This window comes from Neolamprologus multifasciatus, chromosome 11, assembly GCF_963576455.1.
Source record: "Neolamprologus multifasciatus chromosome 11, fNeoMul1.2, whole genome shotgun sequence".
Classification (NCBI taxonomy): domain Eukaryota; kingdom Metazoa; phylum Chordata; class Actinopteri; order Cichliformes; family Cichlidae; genus Neolamprologus; species Neolamprologus multifasciatus.
Genome location: NC_140449.1, coordinates 36,043,004 through 36,061,188, shown reverse-complemented (window position 1 = coordinate 36,061,188; position 18,185 = coordinate 36,043,004). Strand labels below are relative to the sequence as shown.

The 18,185-nt window shown below is 44.6% G+C and overlaps 1 protein-coding gene across 1 annotated transcript in view; it reads right to left on the bottom strand.

The window, feature by feature from the left end:
• Positions 1-18,185, bottom strand: part of LOC146509225 (collagen alpha-6(VI) chain-like) — a 63,020-nt gene that overhangs the window by 22,546 nt on the left and 22,289 nt on the right. The window contains exons 4-19 of the mRNA XM_085175976.1: positions 17,217-17,819; positions 16,256-16,843; positions 13,670-14,239; positions 11,938-12,558; positions 11,271-11,831; positions 10,144-10,701; positions 7,629-8,201; positions 5,543-6,121; positions 5,080-5,432; positions 4,049-4,127; positions 3,825-3,970; positions 3,297-3,389; positions 2,833-2,886; positions 2,424-2,495; positions 2,314-2,340; positions 2,184-2,228 (exon numbers count right to left, since the gene is read on the bottom strand). Coding sequence (XP_085032102.1) covers positions 2,184-2,228; positions 2,314-2,340; positions 2,424-2,495; positions 2,833-2,886; positions 3,297-3,389; positions 3,825-3,970; positions 4,049-4,127; positions 5,080-5,432; positions 5,543-6,121; positions 7,629-8,201; positions 10,144-10,701; positions 11,271-11,831; positions 11,938-12,558; positions 13,670-14,239; positions 16,256-16,843; positions 17,217-17,819 — 5,522 coding nt within the window. The remainder of the gene's footprint in view (positions 1-2,183; positions 2,229-2,313; positions 2,341-2,423; positions 2,496-2,832; positions 2,887-3,296; positions 3,390-3,824; positions 3,971-4,048; positions 4,128-5,079; positions 5,433-5,542; positions 6,122-7,628; positions 8,202-10,143; positions 10,702-11,270; positions 11,832-11,937; positions 12,559-13,669; positions 14,240-16,255; positions 16,844-17,216; positions 17,820-18,185) is intronic.

The following is an 18,185-nucleotide window of genomic DNA, read 5'->3' as shown; positions in this document are numbered from 1 at the left end:
CAATTTTATTTATATAGCGCCAAATCACAACAAATGTCGCCTCAAGGCGCTTCATAGATACAGAGAAAAGCCCAACAATCATATGACCCCCTATGAGCAGCACTTTGGCGACAGTGGGAAGGAAAAACTCCCTTTTAACAGGAAGAAACCTCTGGCAGAACCAGGCTCAGGGAGGGGCGGGGCCATCTGCTGCGACCGGTTGGGGTGAGAGAAGGAAGACAGGATAAAGACATGCTGTGGAAGAGAGACAGAGATTAATAACAGATATGATTCAATACAGAGAGGTCTGTTAATACATAGTGAGTGAGAAAGGTGACTGGAAAGGAAAAACTCAATGCATCATGGGAATCCCCCGGCAGCCTACATCTATTGCAGCATAACTAAGGGAGGATTCAGGGTCACCTGGTCCAGCCCTAACTATATGCTTTAGCAAAAAGGAAGGTTTTAAGCCTAATCTTAAAAGTAGAGATAGTGTCTGTCTCCTGAATCCAAACTGGAAGCTGGTTCCACAGAAGAGGGGCCTGAAAACTGAAGGCTCTGCCTCCCATTCTACTTTTAAATACTCTAGGAACAACAAGTAGGCCTGCAGAGCGGGAGCGAAGTGCTCTAATAGGGTGATATGGTACTACAAGGTCATTAAGATAAGATGGGGCCTGATTATTTAAGACCTTGTATGTGAGGAGCAGGATTTTGAATTCAATTCTGGATTTAACAGGAAGCCAATGAAGGGAAGCCAAAACAGGAGAAATATGCTCTCTCTTTCTATTCCTGTCAGTACTCTTGCTGCAGCATTTTGGATTAACTGAAGGCTTTTCAGTGAGTTTTTTGGACATCCTGATAATAATGAATTGCAGTAGTCCAGCCTGGAAGTAATAAATGCATGAACTAGTTTTTCAGCGTCACTCTGAGACAGGATATTTCTAATTTTAGAGATGTTGCGCAAATGGAAGAACGCAGTCTTACATATTTGTTTAATATGTGTGTTGAAGGACATATCCTGGTCAAAAATGACTCCAAGGTTCCTCACAGTGTTACTGGAGGCCAAGGTAATGCCATCCAGAGTAAGAATCTGGTTAGATACCATATTTCTAAGCTTTTCAGCGCCGAGTACAATGACCTCAGTTTTATCTGAGTTAAGAAGCAGAAAGTTAGTGGCCATCCAAGTCTTTATGTCTTTAAGACATTCCTGCAGTTTAACTAATTGGTGTGTGTTATCTGGCTTCATGGACAGATAGAGCTGGGTGTCATCTGCATAGCAGTGAAAATGTATGCTATGTCTTCTAATGATGCTGCCTAGGGGAAGCATGTATAATGTAAACAGAATTGGTCCTAGCACTGAACCCTGTGGAACTCCATAATTAACCTCAGTGTGTGAAGAGGACTCTCCATTTACATGCACAAATTGGAGTCTATTAGATAGATATGATACAAACCACTGCAGTGCAATACCTGTAATACCTACAGCATGTTCTAATCGCTCTAATAGGATATTATGGTCAACAGTATCGAATGCTGCACTAAGGTCAAGAAGGACAAGCACAGAGATGAGTCCACTGTCAGAGGCCATAAGAAGATCATTTGTAACCTTCAATAAAGCTGTTTCTGTGCTGTGATGAACTCTGAAACCTGACTGAAACTCTTCAAATAAACCATTCCTCTGCAGATGATCTGTTAGCTGTTTGACAACTACTCTTTCAAGGATTTTTGATATGAAAGGAAGGTTGGAGATTGGCCTATAATTAGCTAAGACTGCTGGGTCTAGAGATGCTTTTTGAGTAAAGGTTTAACTGCAGCCACCTTGAAGGCCTGTGGTACATAGCTGATTATTAGAGATAGGTTGATCATATATAAGATCGAAGCATTAATCAATGGCAGGACTTTTACTTTGGGTTAACAGAGGACGCTGAGCCTCCAGCAGCTATGACGCAACATAATAATTTATCAAATGTTTATTAAATATTTCATTGATAATTATTCAGTATGTTTAGTTACCAGTTTATTGGGAAAAGAAACAAAGAAAGCAGAAATGTGGAGATTCAGTCGTTGGTGTGACTCCGGTTTCCCGTTATCTGTCAGGCCGGCTGACATCCTCCTTCCTGTTTATGCATCGCGATCTCTCACGCTACAGATCGCAGAGATACCTGACGATGAAGGCGATCAGGAGGAAGCTGTGTTATCTGTACCTGTTCTCCGTCCACTCCGCTCAGCCCGTCCTCTCCGTCTTCGCCCTGCGGCGGTGGAAGAAAAGTCTTCTGTGAGACTTTATCAGGACGTGAGTGTTTGTGCTTCCTCCTACATTCCTGAGTAACTCACCCTTTCTCCTCGCAGCCCTCTGAAGCCCTGCAAACACACAAACGCACACACATCAGCAACATCGGCTTCTGGCAGATCTGCTCCAGGACATTTCGGCGGCACGGCTCTACCTTCTGTCCTCTGATTCCCGAGCATCCCTGGAGTCCCTGAGGTCCGCTCGGTCCAGGTAAACCTCTCCCGCCCTGCAACACACAGACAGAGTGAGCAGCGACGCAGCGAAAGACGCAGATGATGGTTTATGATTCACGTTTGAGCAGCTGGCAGACAGAGTGACGCTATTGGTCCGTTTTGACTCACAGAGACGACTTTCACAGATGTTTATTTAAACGTCTTTTTTGTCCTCAACAACACTTCAAAGTGACGTAAAACTGCAGAGAAAGACTCATGATGGAGACGCTGACACAACAAATATATTTTCCAGCAGCATATCTTCTGAGAGCAACCAGAGACGCTGTTGGTTTGAAGATGATGAGGCATGTGTGCAGATGATGTGTATGAAGCGAATGAAGAAGCACTTACAGCGAGGCCCTCCTCTCCGGGGAAGCCGGGGTGACCCTTCTGCCCAACCGCGCCCTGTTTTTAAAAACACAGGTGACGGTTCAGAAAAAAGGAGAAGAGAAACCTTCAAAGGCCAGACAGACAGACAGCTTCATGCTTCCTAATGTTCGCCTGCTGCTTCACTAAGGTTTGAAAAAACCCCAGGAAGCATCCAGTTCTGCCCCCTTTCCTGTTTTTCCTTCTTCTTTTTCCTCTTTCAAATATTTTCTCTTCTATATACTACTCCGACATTCCTCTGCCCCCCACCTCCCTGTGTAACAGTATATCTTTAACACTGCTCCTGCTTCACTTTGAAATATAAACCCGGCCACTTTCTAACTATGAAAGCGTCTGTTTGCTCTCAGAGAAGTCCGGCCTCTTTAATGCTTCTGGCACAGTCTCTGTTATTCTGTTTGGACTTAAAAGGCGTGAATATTTCAGTTCACCTTTGACCCCGGGGGGCCCCGAGAGCCACGGATGCCTTCATGTCCTGAACATTTGCACATGACGCCGCAGCACTCCCTGTTTGACACGGTGTCCTGCAGAGAGAAAGAGACACGCTTTTTAAAGATTAAGTTAAAGAAACAGATCCGTCGCACCGCCAGTCGACAGTATCGAACGCTGCACTGAGGTCTAGAAGGACAAGCACAGAGATGAGTCCACTGTCAGAGGCCATAAGAAGATCATTTGTAACCTTCACTAAAGCTGTTTCTGTGCTGTGATGAACTCTGAAACCTGACTGAAACTCTTCAAATAAACCATTCCTCTGCAGATGATCTGTTAGCTGTTTCTCTGAACCTTAATGTAATTCAGTGTTCAGAAATTAAAGATGACAGTTTGTTGTTGTTGTTGCTATGAACAGAAGCAGCTAGCTACATGCAAAAATAAACCAGCTTTGACTTGAAGACTGTAAATCCGCCACTTCCCCGTCAAAGTGTGAGGTTGATTTACCTGCAGCTACATGAATCACTTACAATCTGTTTGAGGATGGTGCTGCCGATGCCCGGCATGCCGATGCTCAGACGGAGATTGTAGTCGAAACCTCGACCGAACTCCACCATCTGCAGCTGGGCGGGGTCACGCGCTCCCTCGAGAGCCACAACCAGCAGAGCGTTGACGCCTGCGAGAGAAGACACCGCTGATGTGAAATGTCTCTGTAAATTTATATTCAACAGTGAACAGGTGAAGCTGTTTTTACCAGACTGTCTCAGCAGCTCCGATTCGTTCTCCAGAATCACCACATCGTCATCAATTCCATCTGAGAAGATCACCAGCACCTGATGGAACAGGTTAGCCACACGTCACAAGGTTTCCTTCTATGCCATCATCAACATGGAGGAGGAAATGGTTGTTCCTCATTGTTAAGACTGAAAATTCTGAAAAGTGGAACTAAAGATCACAACAAAAGTTGCCTCAAAGTGTTTTATGTGAGGTCAAGACTGTAAAAACCAACCAGGAAATACACAAAAGACTAAAAACAGGCGACACCTTCAGGACGGGATCAGACTGTGGGATTAACAAACACTGAGTGATCCTCTTCCAGCTGTACTGCTCGGCTTCCACTCGCTAATAAATCACATGGTTTGTTTAATCCACACTCGGTCATTTATCAGCTGCTCCACACTCCTTTACTGCGAATCATCATCGTTCCCACACAGAAGGAATTCCAGCATCCTGGAAAAATCCTTCCAAACTGAAACAGCCGCCTGGCTGAAGAACGCCTTCAAGTGCAGTTTGGAAGTCTTACAACCAGTTTATTGGGAAGCTTCAGAGATGAAGCAGTAACCGGAATTACGCGGTTGACCAAGCAGCAGTCTGGTCCCGGAAGACTCTATTCCTTTTCCAGCTTTTTTGGTGTGCGTGCGTGTGTGAGCGTGTGAGCGTGTGTGCGCGTGCGTGCGTGCGTGCGAGCGCGTGCATGTGTGAGCGTGCGAGCGTGAGCGTGAAGAAAGAAAACCAGGGCAATGCAGAAGTTTACAAAGCTTTCATCCACTGATACGGCTCAGAGCGCTCGTCTGTGAGGCGATCCTCACGTGTAAACACACGCGCCCTCAACACGAACCATCGGTGTACAGACTGTTAGGAAGTTAGTGAACAGGACCCTGTGCCTAAACTTCCACGCTATCTTCAGCCTTGTTCCAGCTCAGATTCATAATAGTCGCCTTTAGAAGGATGGGGAGCGCAGTACAATTAAAGTACTTTTTTATACATGAAAATACTCAGTCTCACCTTCACACCAGCGTTGGACTGCAGCTTGAACTTCTCCCCAAAGGATCTGAGCAGAGCTGTGTTGAAGTACGTAGGCTCTGCTAAATTAAAGTCCATGACTTTGGTCACCACGTCGTCACTGTACTCCACAAAGCTAAAGTCTTCCACTGTGTTTCCATCGCGGCTCACGATTCGATAGGCGACGTTGGTTCTGATGGGCTCGGGGCCGAGGCAGCACAGGCCTTCTACTGAGGAAACGTAATTAGCGATCTCTGGCAGGAAGGTCCTGAGGCTGTTGTGGCCGCTGACCAGCACCTCGTTTGGATTTCTTCTTCTAGAAATATCGAATCCCATGGCGATGTCGATGCTGCAGGCTGTAACAGAGACATTTGTATATATGTTTTGGCAAAGTCAGGTGGATATGGCAGGTAAGAGGGGGAGACAAAGACAAAAGATCACTAGAACATCGACTTTTCAAACTCACCTGGTTGTTCTGGGATAAGTTTGGATTTGCAGATGCTGTTGACCACCTTTTGCTTGATATTTTCCAAGTTGTCAAAGTTCTGCTCAGTGAAGAGCCTCTCCGGTGTGCCGGTGATCTGCAGCAGCTCCAGAATGTGGACATCTCCAATGCCGATGGCAAACACCTCGATTCCTAGAGCCCTTAGTTCGATGGCAGGGTCTTCAACATCATCTTGCGATCCTCCATCTGTGATCAACACCAAATTCTGGGAGATGCCTTCAGATTTACGACTGCCCCGCAATGCCTCAAAATACTCCTTAATGGAAGTCAGAGCCAGTCCGATGTTGGTTCCTCCCCCACGCTGACTCATTTGCATGATGTGATCCGACATTTTCTTCTCAGTGTAGAACTGGTTGAGGTAAAACTCGTGTTGAAAAATGTCGCTGAACTGGGCAAACCCAACACGAACGAAATCTTCACTGACATTGAAGCTGTTGATGAGATCTATGGTGAAGTTCTTCATGATGGCGTAGTCATTTTGGTTAATGCTACCCGACTGATCAACTAGGAAGACCAGGTCAGCACTTTGTTTTTCACAAACTGTAAATGAAAACGCAGATATTAGAGACATGGACCATGCACCGTGTGGAGGCTCTTCATGTTCTTTTGTTGACAAATACAGATTATTTTTGTGAAGATGGCACTCAACTCACATTTTAAACACATTCGGTGCTCTACACGTACGATGCTGTTGGTTAGTTGTTTGCAATTGTTAGCCCTGGGGTTAAAAATTTAGACTTGTGCCAAAAACTGCAGTTCCTCTAACATCCAGCAGAGGCTCCAGCAGTGAGTCAGTGCCTTTAGACACCCACGTTAAAATGTGACAGCAGAAATAAACATGTGGATGTTGTTTATGTTTGAGTTCGTTAGATTAGCAAAGTTCATCTGGTTATTAGACTCCTTGTGTTTTCTGCCCCTGTATTCCCTCACCCTTTGTGTTTCATGCTGCATGTCTTATGTTATCAAGTTTGTATTGTCATGTCTGTGTCTCATGTTTCCTGTTTTATTTTGAAGGAGTTGTGTGTTCTTTGTTCATTGTATTTAGTTTGACTTCCCTTAATCTCCTCCTGTGTATTGAAGTCCTCTGTTTTCAGGGTGTCATTGTCAGAGCGTTTGCGTTGTTGCTAGGCCAAGAGTTCATGTCAAGTTTTCAGGTCAGGTCCATGTTCCTGTTGTAGGTTTTTATTTAATTTAGCTCATCCAGTTTAGTTTATTGTTAGCCTCGCCAGCCTCAATGAACGGCTCGTGTTCGGTTATTCAAGTCACGTTTTGTTTCGTTTTGGGTCCACCTTTCACTCTACTCACAGTCAGCCCCGCTGATTGTGACACATGGGCCTTTAGGTATTATTAAGAAGGTCATTTGCATTATTAGGGGGATAGCATCTTTGACGTCTTTTACTGTACAAATATAAAGCGCCTTGAGGTGACTGTTGTTGTGATTTGGCGCTATATAAATAAAATTGAATTGAATTGAACAGCTAATTGTTTGAACTGCAGCATTTTTAATGCAACAGTGTACCAACCAATAATATGGCTGCTGTTAGGTTAATAGTACTAACAGACTTATCAAGAAATCTGAGCTCCAGTTTTGCTGAGTGAAATTAGGGGACTTTATTATGCACTAATTAGCATCTGTGGGATGCTCCATACAGGCTGGAACAAGTGCTATAAAGCTATAAAGTGATCCACTTTGTTTTCCAAACTTCGGTCAGATGTTTGTGAGCCTTTGCTAATCACAGATTTATCAGTATCATGTTGGTGTTTAAAGACATCCAGTATGCTGTACTGACTGTAGAAATATCTGAACTAATGAGTGTAAAAACCCAGAAAACTTCTGAATTTACTGTTGCCAATATAAAATCTTCCTGCTTGCTTTTCTTACAATGATGTGGGAAGAATCGTGTTTTAAAACGCTTCTTCTCAATCAATTTGAGGATTATTTACGTCAAGTGTGAAATTCAGAAATGTGCTGTTAGTATAATCGTTTATTGTATCCTTGCAAATCCCTTTTCTTTTGCCTGATGTAATTAGAAGTTTAGTTGCTTACCTGGTTTGGTGGAGTTGCACAGGACTTGCGTGATGTTTTTGTAGAGTTTTTCCAGGGCATCAAAGTTATCCACGTAAAAAACGTTGGCTTTATCTTGACCAGCCATGACCTCCAGCTGTTCCTTGTTGGCTCCTTCCACTCCAATACTGAAGACAGTGACCCCTTTGTTTCTCAGAGCCACAGATGGTTCATTCAGACTGTGTGGGTCAGTAGCATCGCCATCGGTAATTACCATGAGGATCTGAGGCACCTCTGCCCGTCCACCATATTTAGCATCAAAGAACTGCAGAGCAAATTTCAAAGCTTTGCCAGTGTACGTGTCTCCATACGGGGATTTGAGAGCCATAATGGCCTGGGAAACCTCCCACTTGGAGCTGTACTGATTTAGAGTGAAAATAGACTTGGGTTCATTCGCGTAGAGGATGACACCGAAGCGGGTCAGGTCTGTGCCAACTGTGGTTTGGTTCACCATCGACTGCATGAACTTCTGCATGCTTCGAAACTTTTTCAGGGTTATGCTTGTGGAGCCGTCCACCAAGAAAATGATGTCAGCTCTTTCTGTCTTCTTGCATTCTGGTGGTAAAAAGCACAAATGTTTGGTCAGAGGGAATGGGAGCAGGAACATCAAGGAACAGCTCTTTAAAACCTCCTAAGACCCAAACCCTTTCATGGCATGCATTTTTAATTTCTCTTTGCTATTTGGGCTGATTAAGACCTGATGAATGTAAAAAACATTTTCTTTTTACCTATTTTTTTCTTTCTGAGAAGAATGATATCCACATATGAGGATATTCGTTTTTAATTTTTATAGAGCAGTGTAATGTCCTCGTAAGTGGATATCAGGCCCTTGTAGAAAAATATTAAGTATTGTGGTCTAGAAAACCCAAAATGTGATGTCCACATATGTGGACGTCAAGTCCTAGGAGGTTAAAATTAGGGATGCACCGATACCGACACTGGTATCGGGTATCGGGGCCGATACTGTAAAATTTACAGTTGAGTACACACACATTGAGTGTGTGTACTCAATGTGTGTGAGTACACACACATTTTTAAAATGTGTGTGTACTCATACTCGTAAAAGTTAACCGATACCATGAACCGATACCAACTTATTTCATTAATCAGAGGGTGGCTGGTCATTTCTGTTGTAGTTTTTTAGATTGGCCACTAGGGAGCCAATTATTATTTTATTTATTATTTATTTTATAATTTTTTATATTTTATTATTTATTTAATAATAATTATTTTGTTTGTTTGTTTACAATATGGACACTCTGCAATAATTTAAAAGTTTAATTTATTCTCAAACCTAATTTGTATTTATTTTATTCCAAACAGAAGTGTTTATTTATTATTCTGAAAGCTCGAGACAGTGCCAATAGTTCAGTGATATTTTGTAAAATTACAATGTGGAGACTCTGCAATAATTTAACAGAAGTGCTTATTTTTCACTTGAAATTTTTTTGTGGTCATTTTTATTAAGATTTTATTTTTTATCGGCAGGGAATATAATAAAACCTGTCTTCCAATTAATTGCATTTGTGTGTGTGTGTGTGTGTGGTAGAAGTATCGTATTTTGTACTCTGTATCGGCAAGTACTCAGATCCAAGTATCGGTATCGTATCGGTTTGAAAAAATTGGTATCGTTGCATCCCTAGTTAAAATATTAAAGTGAAGGTGTACGAGGATCTCTTTATCATGTAGGGTTGATGTACCACAATAGGTTTTAATGGTGGAAGAAACTGGAGCCACTGAAAGAAAGCTGCAAGCAGATGCAAACACCCAAACAGAAAGTCCCTGATCTGCTCCAGAAGTTCCCCGCTAATCTATTATGCTGCTAAAATCATCTCTGTCTCTCTTCCACAGCATGTCTTTATCCTGTCTTCCTTCTCTCTCCCCAACCAATCACAGCAGATGGCCCCGCCCCTCCCTGAGCCTGGTTCTGCTGGAGGTTTCTTCCTGTTAAAAGGGAGTTTTTCCTTCCCACTGTCACCAAAGTGCTGCTCATAGGGGGTCATATGATTGTTGGGTTTTCCTCTGTATGTGTTATTGCAGGGTCGACCTTACAATATAAAGCACCGTGAGCCAACTGATGTTGTGATTTGGCGCTGTATGAATAAAATTGAATTCATTCCTAACCACCACATTGACCTCATTATAATACTGTAGTTCTCATGTTACACAGGTCTGAAAAACAGAGGACCCTTTTAATGTGCGACTCAACAAATATGTATTCAAAGAGGAGTCCTTTCCTCCTTGGAAAGATGAGTGGACGAATGACCAAATCTTTCCTGTCTTTACACAAACGCATATTAAAGAACAGGATCCTTCTCATTACAGCAAGGAGCCCATTAACTGGCAGACTACTGAATTAATAGTTAAAGTAAGAAGCCTCAGACTTGAATGATCTCATCCCTGCTGCCTGGCACTAGACTGCGAACTGTAAAGATTTTTATATTTACAAAAACGAGGATATAGTTCATGTTTCGGGTTGGTCCCAGTCTCCTCTCACCTCTCTCCGGATCACAGAGCTCCAAAGCCACTTGACTCTCCAAGTCCCTCAAAGCATCAAAGTCCCTCTCAGCATACATCCTATCTGGGGATCCACTGATCTCAAGCAGCTGGGTGATGTTGGCGTCCACCACTCCAATGGCGTAGACCACCACTCCTTTGGCCCTCAGAGCTTCAGCGGGGCGTTTAACTGCATCTTGGGCCTCGCCATCTGTTATGACCACTAGCCTCTGCCTCAGGCTGGGCCGTCCTCCTCTGGCTGCATCAAAATACTGAGATACTTCTCTTATGGCTTTGCCTGTGTACGTGCCTCCACCCATCTGCTCCATGCTATCGATGGCTTTCAACATTTCTTCTTTGCTGTAGTGGACGTTGAGTCTGAACTCGGGTCTTTGGACAGTGCTGAACTGCATGACACCTACGTGCACCTCATTCTTCCCAATGATGGACTTCCCAATGACCGATTTCATGAACTCTTTCATTTTTGTGTAGTCTTCGGGATAGATGCTTCCAGAGCTGTCAATCAAGAAGACGAGGTCGCCTGGTATATCTTTACAAACTGTAGGCAGAGAAGCACATCCATGTTAGCATCGCTGCCTGCATGTTAAATAATAATTACCCTGTTTCAAGAAACAAAGGTGTCCTGTGTTGAATGGCTCTTGTCCTCTCCAGCCTTCTATGACCATGTGCAGCATATTATATCTATATATCTGTCTGTAGATACATTTTGGCTAATATTTGCTCACTTTTATCTTATTCCTCTGGTGGCATTTGTACTACAATTTCATGCATATTAATTCAGTATTTTATGCTAACACTTAAAACAGTGTCTTTCTCAGTGTAAAAACTCATTTCTGTTAAGGTGACGAACTCCCTGATATCCAACGATTTATGACATCAGTAAAATCTGTTCTCCTTTCATTTTGCTTATTTCAGTTTCATTCTACTCTTAACTACTGGTTTAAGGCTGAATACGGCAGTTTTATACGGCTCTTTTCATTAAACTTAAACCCAGTGAGATATACAACGACTTAAACATTGAAAATTTAAAAAATGCACCTGCAGTATGTGCTGCTTGTAACTTCTAGACATGCATTTGTAACATGAGTGTGGTTCATGTCCCCTCACCGTCTGGAGAACAGATATCTGTGATGATTTCATCTTTGATCGGCTTTAAGGCATCAAAATTATTGACAAAGAAAGTCCTCTTGGTGTCACCGGAAATCTCTTCCAGCTCAGGCTCGTCGGCGTCTTTCACCCCAATGGCGTAGACAATGACACCCTGATTCCTCAGTCGCTCTGCTGGAACCTTGACCTTATCCTGAGATTTTCCATCCGTGATGACCACCAGGAACGTGGGGACTTTGTGACCACGAGTGACCACAGCTCTCTCAAAGTGTGGACTCATGAATTCCAGGGCCTGCCCCGTCTGTGTGCCGCCGCCTACTTGACTAATTTCCTCCACAGCTTTCTCCAGCGTGGATGCATCTGTGTAATCGGTCAGATCAAATTCCAGGTTTGGCGAATCTGCGTATTTGGCAACGCCCATTCGGACATGCTGAGGCCCGATACGGAAGGTATCAATAAACTCAATGATGAACTTCTTCATGTCATAGAAGTCAGTGGGGTGAATGCTTCCCGAGTGGTCGATCAGGAAGAACATGTCGGCTTCATCGGTCTGCACGCAGCCTGGAAAGGAAAAGCAAACATTCTGAGTTTTGAACCTTTAAATTTGTTAAAAAATTCATGATGTTCAAGTTAACTCATGAAAGTGTAAGAGCATGCTGGTCCACACCTTCTTTGATGCCAGCTCTTCTTGTGCTGACTGAGACCGCCTGCTGAATGATGTTATAGCAAAGAGTCCTCTGCAGGTTCTTCTTCAGACCTTTCAGCTTGTCAAAAGTGTCCACTATGAACACGTGCTTGTTGGGGGGGTGGGACGCTATCTGGTTCAGTTCAGCCTCGTTGGCATTTTGGACTCCTACAGCGTAAACGGTGACGCCAGCGCGGCGGAGAGCAGCTGCCGCCTCGGTCACGTTATCCTGCGATTCGCCGTCTGTGATCACGACCGCCACCTGCTGAACGCCCTTATCTTTCCTGCTTCCAGCATCCTCGGTGAAAATTTTTTCGCGAGTGAAGTCGAGGGCAGCTCCGGTGTTCGTACCACCTCCGCGATAAGGCAGGATTTTGATGAAATTCAGCAAACTGTCCGTTTCATTAAAGCTGTTGAGGTAGACCAGCGCTGTGGCTCCGTCGCTGTACGTAACGATACCCACCCGAACTCTCTTGTCACCGACGTCCAAGCCGCTGACGATGGACAGCAGGAAAGAGCGCACCAGGTCGAAGTTCTCAGAGCCGATGCTTCCCGACTCGTCCACGATGAAGACGAAGTCCGCCAGTTTGGCTGCTTTGCAGCCTGTAAAGGGAATCATAGTCTCGTTATCACTCAAGCATTCTGATTCAGGATGTGACGATGACACCGCACTAATTCTTTTTACTTTTTGTTAATGTGCAGCTTCACCCCAGTTCCACAAAGGTTGGGATGCTGTCCAAAATGGGAACTGTACACAGTTTTGATGATGTTGAAGTGTAACAGAGTTTCGGTTAAATATATCTCAGTGATGTCGGTTCTACTGCCTGTGACGCTAGCAACAGTTGTCTCTTACCACCCTACAGGCTGGCTTTCCACTCATGAATGACTGTCACATTTAAATGCAACTAATAAACACATTTATGCTGTGAAGTGGTACATTTAACACAAACCGCCACCTTGTGTTTGCACTGTCTAAAGCTAGCATATGATAAAACTGTGGCTTTCTCACAACAACATAGACTTCATCTGACTGGAAGGCTGCGATTTCTCTGCAGGGAAGGTCAATCTGCATCTAACAGACTGAAAACGTGAAAGTAAAAATCCATCCATCCATCCATTCGCTTCCGCTTATCCTTTTCAGGGTCGCGGGGGGCGCTGGAGCCTATCCCAGCTGTCATAGGGCGAGAGGCGGGGTACACCCTGGACAGGTCGCCAGTCTGTCGCAGGGCCAACACACAGGGACAGACAACCATTCGCACTCACTTTCATTCGCACATTGACACCTAGTGACAATTTGGATTAATCAATTAACCTATCCCCACAAGCTGCATGTCTTTGGACGGTGGGAGGAAGCCGGAGTACCCGGAGGGAACCCACGCAGACACGGGGAGAACATGCAAACTCCACACAGAAAGACCTGATGGTGGAATTGAACTCAGGACCTTCTTGCTGTGCGGCAACAGTGCTAACCACCGTGCCACCGTAAAAATAAATGTTAAAATTCTGGGGTGAAAATATGGAAGCATGAAGACATATCAGATGTTCTCGCCACAGCATGCTGGCTGGCGTTTATCATCAAGATTAAAGGTAATAAAACAGGTAATTTACGTGACGGTTCTTTTGTGAATAACCTTTGTAAAACACTTTTTTCAAACATGCACAGGAGTTGATTTTATGACTGATGACAACAATAATGAAAGTAAAGACTTTTCACCTTGAGTGAGAGTGATCTCCTCTTCCTCTCTTTCAAAAACGGTCTTTAGCGTAGGCACTGCGTTGAAGGTAGACTCGTACACGTACGGCTTCGTGGATATTACACGCATTTCGTCCATTGATGCACCGAAGCTCACTCCCACGGTAGTTACGCCTAGTGATTTGATCAGACGTGTCTGCTTAAAAACGGGATCATCTGAGTCTTTTCCACTTAGAACAACCAGAAACTGTCGGAAGCCTTGGGATGCCCGACTTCCTGATTCATTCGTGAAGAAATGAGAGCTGGCGTACTCCAGTGCTCTGCCCAGGTTGCGTGGCTGATTGGGCTGAAGTCGGCTCAGGCGGAAGGACTTTACACCAGCGAGCGCCTGCTCTTTGGTTTGGAAAGCATTAAGGAGAAACTCCACTTTGGTATCTATACTGTACTGGGCCAGTCCGAGACGGTAGCCAGAAGCTCCAATGTTGAGTTGATTGACCAGTCGGACCAGGATGTTTCTGACCTGCTGGAAATCTGTTTGACTGATGCCACTGTCCACCAGGAAGAAAATGTCTGCAAACTTTTCTGCCAACGCTGTAAATTAAGAAGAAAACAGTCCTTCACTATTATTATATGCATTTCCATTTATATGAAATTAAACTACCTGCAGGTCTAAAAGACAAAGGTTTGGAATTTTCTAACTAACGAAAACTGTTGTTTTAATTTCAGTTTGTAACCACAACCCTGCCCTGGATGGCACGATTCTCTTTCATCTGCACAATATTTTTAAAATTGGACACACGCTGTCTCAGAGCCATGCATTTGTTGCTTCTAATTTCCTTTTTTGTGTTTTTTCCAAAACCACTCAGAGAGGACACAGCACGACGGATCATGTTCTCCATGTTAGGGTACTAACTTACGTGCTATATTAATATACTGACAGGGACTAGAAAGAGAGAGCAGATTTCTCCTGTTTTGGCTTCCCTTCATTGGCTTCCTGTTAAATCCAGAATTCAAAATCCTGCTCCTCACATACAAGGTCTTAAATAATCAGGCCCCATCTTATCTTAATGACCTTGTAGTACCATATCACCCTATTAGAGCACTTCGCTCCTGCTCTGCAGGCCTACTTGTTGTTCCTAGAGTATTTAAAAGTAGAATGGGAGGCAGAGCCTTCAGTTTTCAGGCCCCTCTTCTGTGGAACCAGCTTCCAGTTTGGATTCAGGAGACAGACACTATCTCTACTTTCAAGATTAGGCTTCAAACTTTCCTTTTTGCTAAAGCATATAGTTAGGGCTGGACCAGGTGACCCTGAATCCTCCCTTAGTTATGCTGCAATGCAAGAGAAGTTTGATACCATCACGGGGAGGCTCGCGGCTCTCCAACGGGAGATTGACCAGTGTCGGAGTGTTAAAGAACAGCTTTAAAATTCTCCTGAGCTGCTCGCATAAAAGAAAAATTAACAACATCAACATGCGGACACCACGGCGCCAGCTGCACGGGCCCAAGGCTGGAGCCGAACAAAAACTCCCTGATAACGACTGTGTGATGACTATTCTTCCCATCCCATGCAAGGCCACCTGGGTTGGCTAGCAGACTGTTTACTTAGCCTGATAGGGCGAAGGACACTGTCTCAGCTGAACTATGGACACGCACACATACATATACACTGATAAGCATTCACACATCCCCCCTCCCAATGCCTTTGATGATTGTTGCCTCCTGGGAACACGAGGCGGGTCTGGGCCCGCGCTGGAGAGTCGGTGCAGTGGCAGGATGGCTGCTGTGTTGCCTGGGATTACTCCTTATCCCCTACTCAACCCTGTTGCTGGTCACGTGCTCTATAATGTTGTGCTGTGGACATTTATGTGCTTTTCTGTGCAGAGGAGTTTCCTGTCCTCATGCTGTCCTCTATAGCCCAGCATGAGGTCTCTTTTTTTCCTCTTGTACTTTCCCATTGTAGTGTATATTTCAGTGTTTCTGTAATGCAACCGTTCTCTGACTTGTATCCCCATGTGATGTCTGTGTTGTGTGTGTAAGGTCGGGGGGCGGGTTCATTCCACTGCAGGGCAACCTGCCACTGCATGTGGCAAATAAAAGTTGAACTTTGACCTTTGAACTTTGAACAATGGGCTCCAGCAAGGCTGGACAATGGTCCGTGAAGTTTACCCTAATGAAGTTATAGTCAGCAGTGATGGTTAACCAGTTTAAAAAAAAAGAAAAACTGGTCATAATGTCATTAAAAATAAGGAAGTGTAACTTAAGCAACCTAATTTCTTCAATTATAATAAATAATAAAGACTGAATTAAGAATCAGAAAATCTAACGTGATTTAGAGTCCACGTGCTACTGACCAATCACGTTTGAACGAGGGCTGATATTTGTTGAAATACACTGAAAAAATGTTGTCTTTGACTGTCGGGGGAAAGAACGTATCTGTTTCATACACATTGAGTGGTGGATGAGAAAAGCCTTCAAACTGAGCAGAAATCCTCTGACGCAGTTACATTTTAAATCCCTGACCAGTGAAAATAAAAATAAGCAGCATTCAGGTATTTATTTCCTTCTCTTATAATAAACAATTCTGTAAGGACGTTTTCTTTGTCTCACCTTGACTCAGACTCTCCACGGAGATGCATACAGTTTCCAGCAGACTGTCTGTTAGCCGCTGTAGAGCCTGGTAGCTGTCGATAGTGTAAAGGAAGTGGTGTGCAGGTAGGTTTACGATAGACTCGAGCTCCTGCTGGTTAACCTCTCCCACCCCAATGCCAAATATGATAACTCCTTGATCGCGCAGGCGCTTGGCGGGCTCGACTACGTCATCCGTGGAGTCCCCGTCTGTGATGACTACAGCAAACTGAGGAACTCGCTGGCTCGCCCGGCTCCCCGCCTCCTGAGTGAAGTACACTGACTGGAGGAAGTCAATGGCCTTTCCTGTTTCTGTGCCTCCTGTTCGATATGGAAACTGATCGACTTCGGCCAGCAGAGAATCCTTGTCCATGTGATCTTTCAGCAGAAACTCCTGGTAGGTCTCGTCGCTATACTGAGCCAAGCCAATCCGAATTTTGTCAGGGCCGATGTCGAGGCCTAAAATGAAACTTCGGAGAAACTGCCTAATTTCCTCAAAGTTATCAACGCCAATGCTAGATGAGCTGTCAACCAGGAAGACTATGTCTGCCACGGAGGCTCTGGCACATTCTGGAAAAGAAGAAGAAGAAAGTCAGGAACACGAGAGGAAAGTCAGTGAAACCTACATTTCTCGAGAAAGATAAAAACTTTGGGCTTTCCCGGTTTTATATTTAATAAATGGTCAATGGACTGGTTCTTATATAGACCTTTCTACTCAGACTTATTTTACCTTGAGACGACAGTTTGCATGTTTATGATGATGAACCTGACCTCACAGCCCATTGTTAGTCAGCGGGCTGGTGTCAGTCATCGTGCAAATGCACTGTTTATGAGGTTGGGCAAACCTGCAGTCAGCCGAGACTGATAACGTCACCTGGATGAGTGACCGAACGTTCTGAAAACACCATGTCCAGATGAACAGAATCAACCTTTTGGGGTTTACCTGGAGACAGTTGCAGGACTTGTCGTTTGGCTTCTTCTACAGTTGTGCATAACGTCTGGATGATGTTCTGAGAAATTCCCTGCAGCGCTGCAAAATCTGACACACTGTAAACATGCTGATCGTCATTTGCAATCTCCCTCAGCTGGCTTGCATCTGCATCTTTGATACCAATTGCATACAAAACAATCCCTCTACTCCTCAGGTTCTTAGCATGAGACTCTACATCGTCTTGGGATTTGCCATCAGTGATCACCACAGCAATTTGCGGCACTTTCTGCGCAGCTCGGCTTCCAGCGTTCCCCACAAAGTGCTCGTTCAACATGAATTCCAAGCCTTTACCAGTCATGGTGCCGCCCCCCCTGTAAGGCAGTTTGATGATGTTGTTGAGGATGTCCTCCCTGTTCTCAAAGGTGTTGAGCAGAAACTCTGTGAGTGGATTGTCACTGTACTGGACAAGGCCGATGCGGACGTGATCAGGGCTGACATCAAAGCTATTGATCAGCGTGAACAGAAACTGGCGGATCTGCTCGAAGTTCTCGGCGCCGATGCTCCACGAGCCATCGACCAGGAAGACGATGTCTGCCACGGCCTCTTCGGTACAGACTAAGAGGAAAGGTCTTTAAGTCACGGAGAGGAACTGCTGGACGCTAACAGTAGCTGAGGACGTTTGGCAGCATGAGGTGTCAGCGTGGCTTATAGACAACAGAGGTGGGCTGTGCCATGTGATGTGCTGGCAAAGAAAAATGGGCGTGTTGCCGCCGGCTCGTGAAAAGCCTCTGGACTGGAGCAGGGATGCATGCTGACAGCACTTACCTTCAGGGTGGAAAAGCGTGAGGAAAATGAGAAAAAGGCGTGTGGCTTACAGCTGGTGTTTGATGCCTTCAGAAAGCTTTGACCTTTAACCCTCGCATCTCATTCATGTGCCTGGTTGCAAAAACATTTCCACACTAACCCTAATAATTCAGGGCG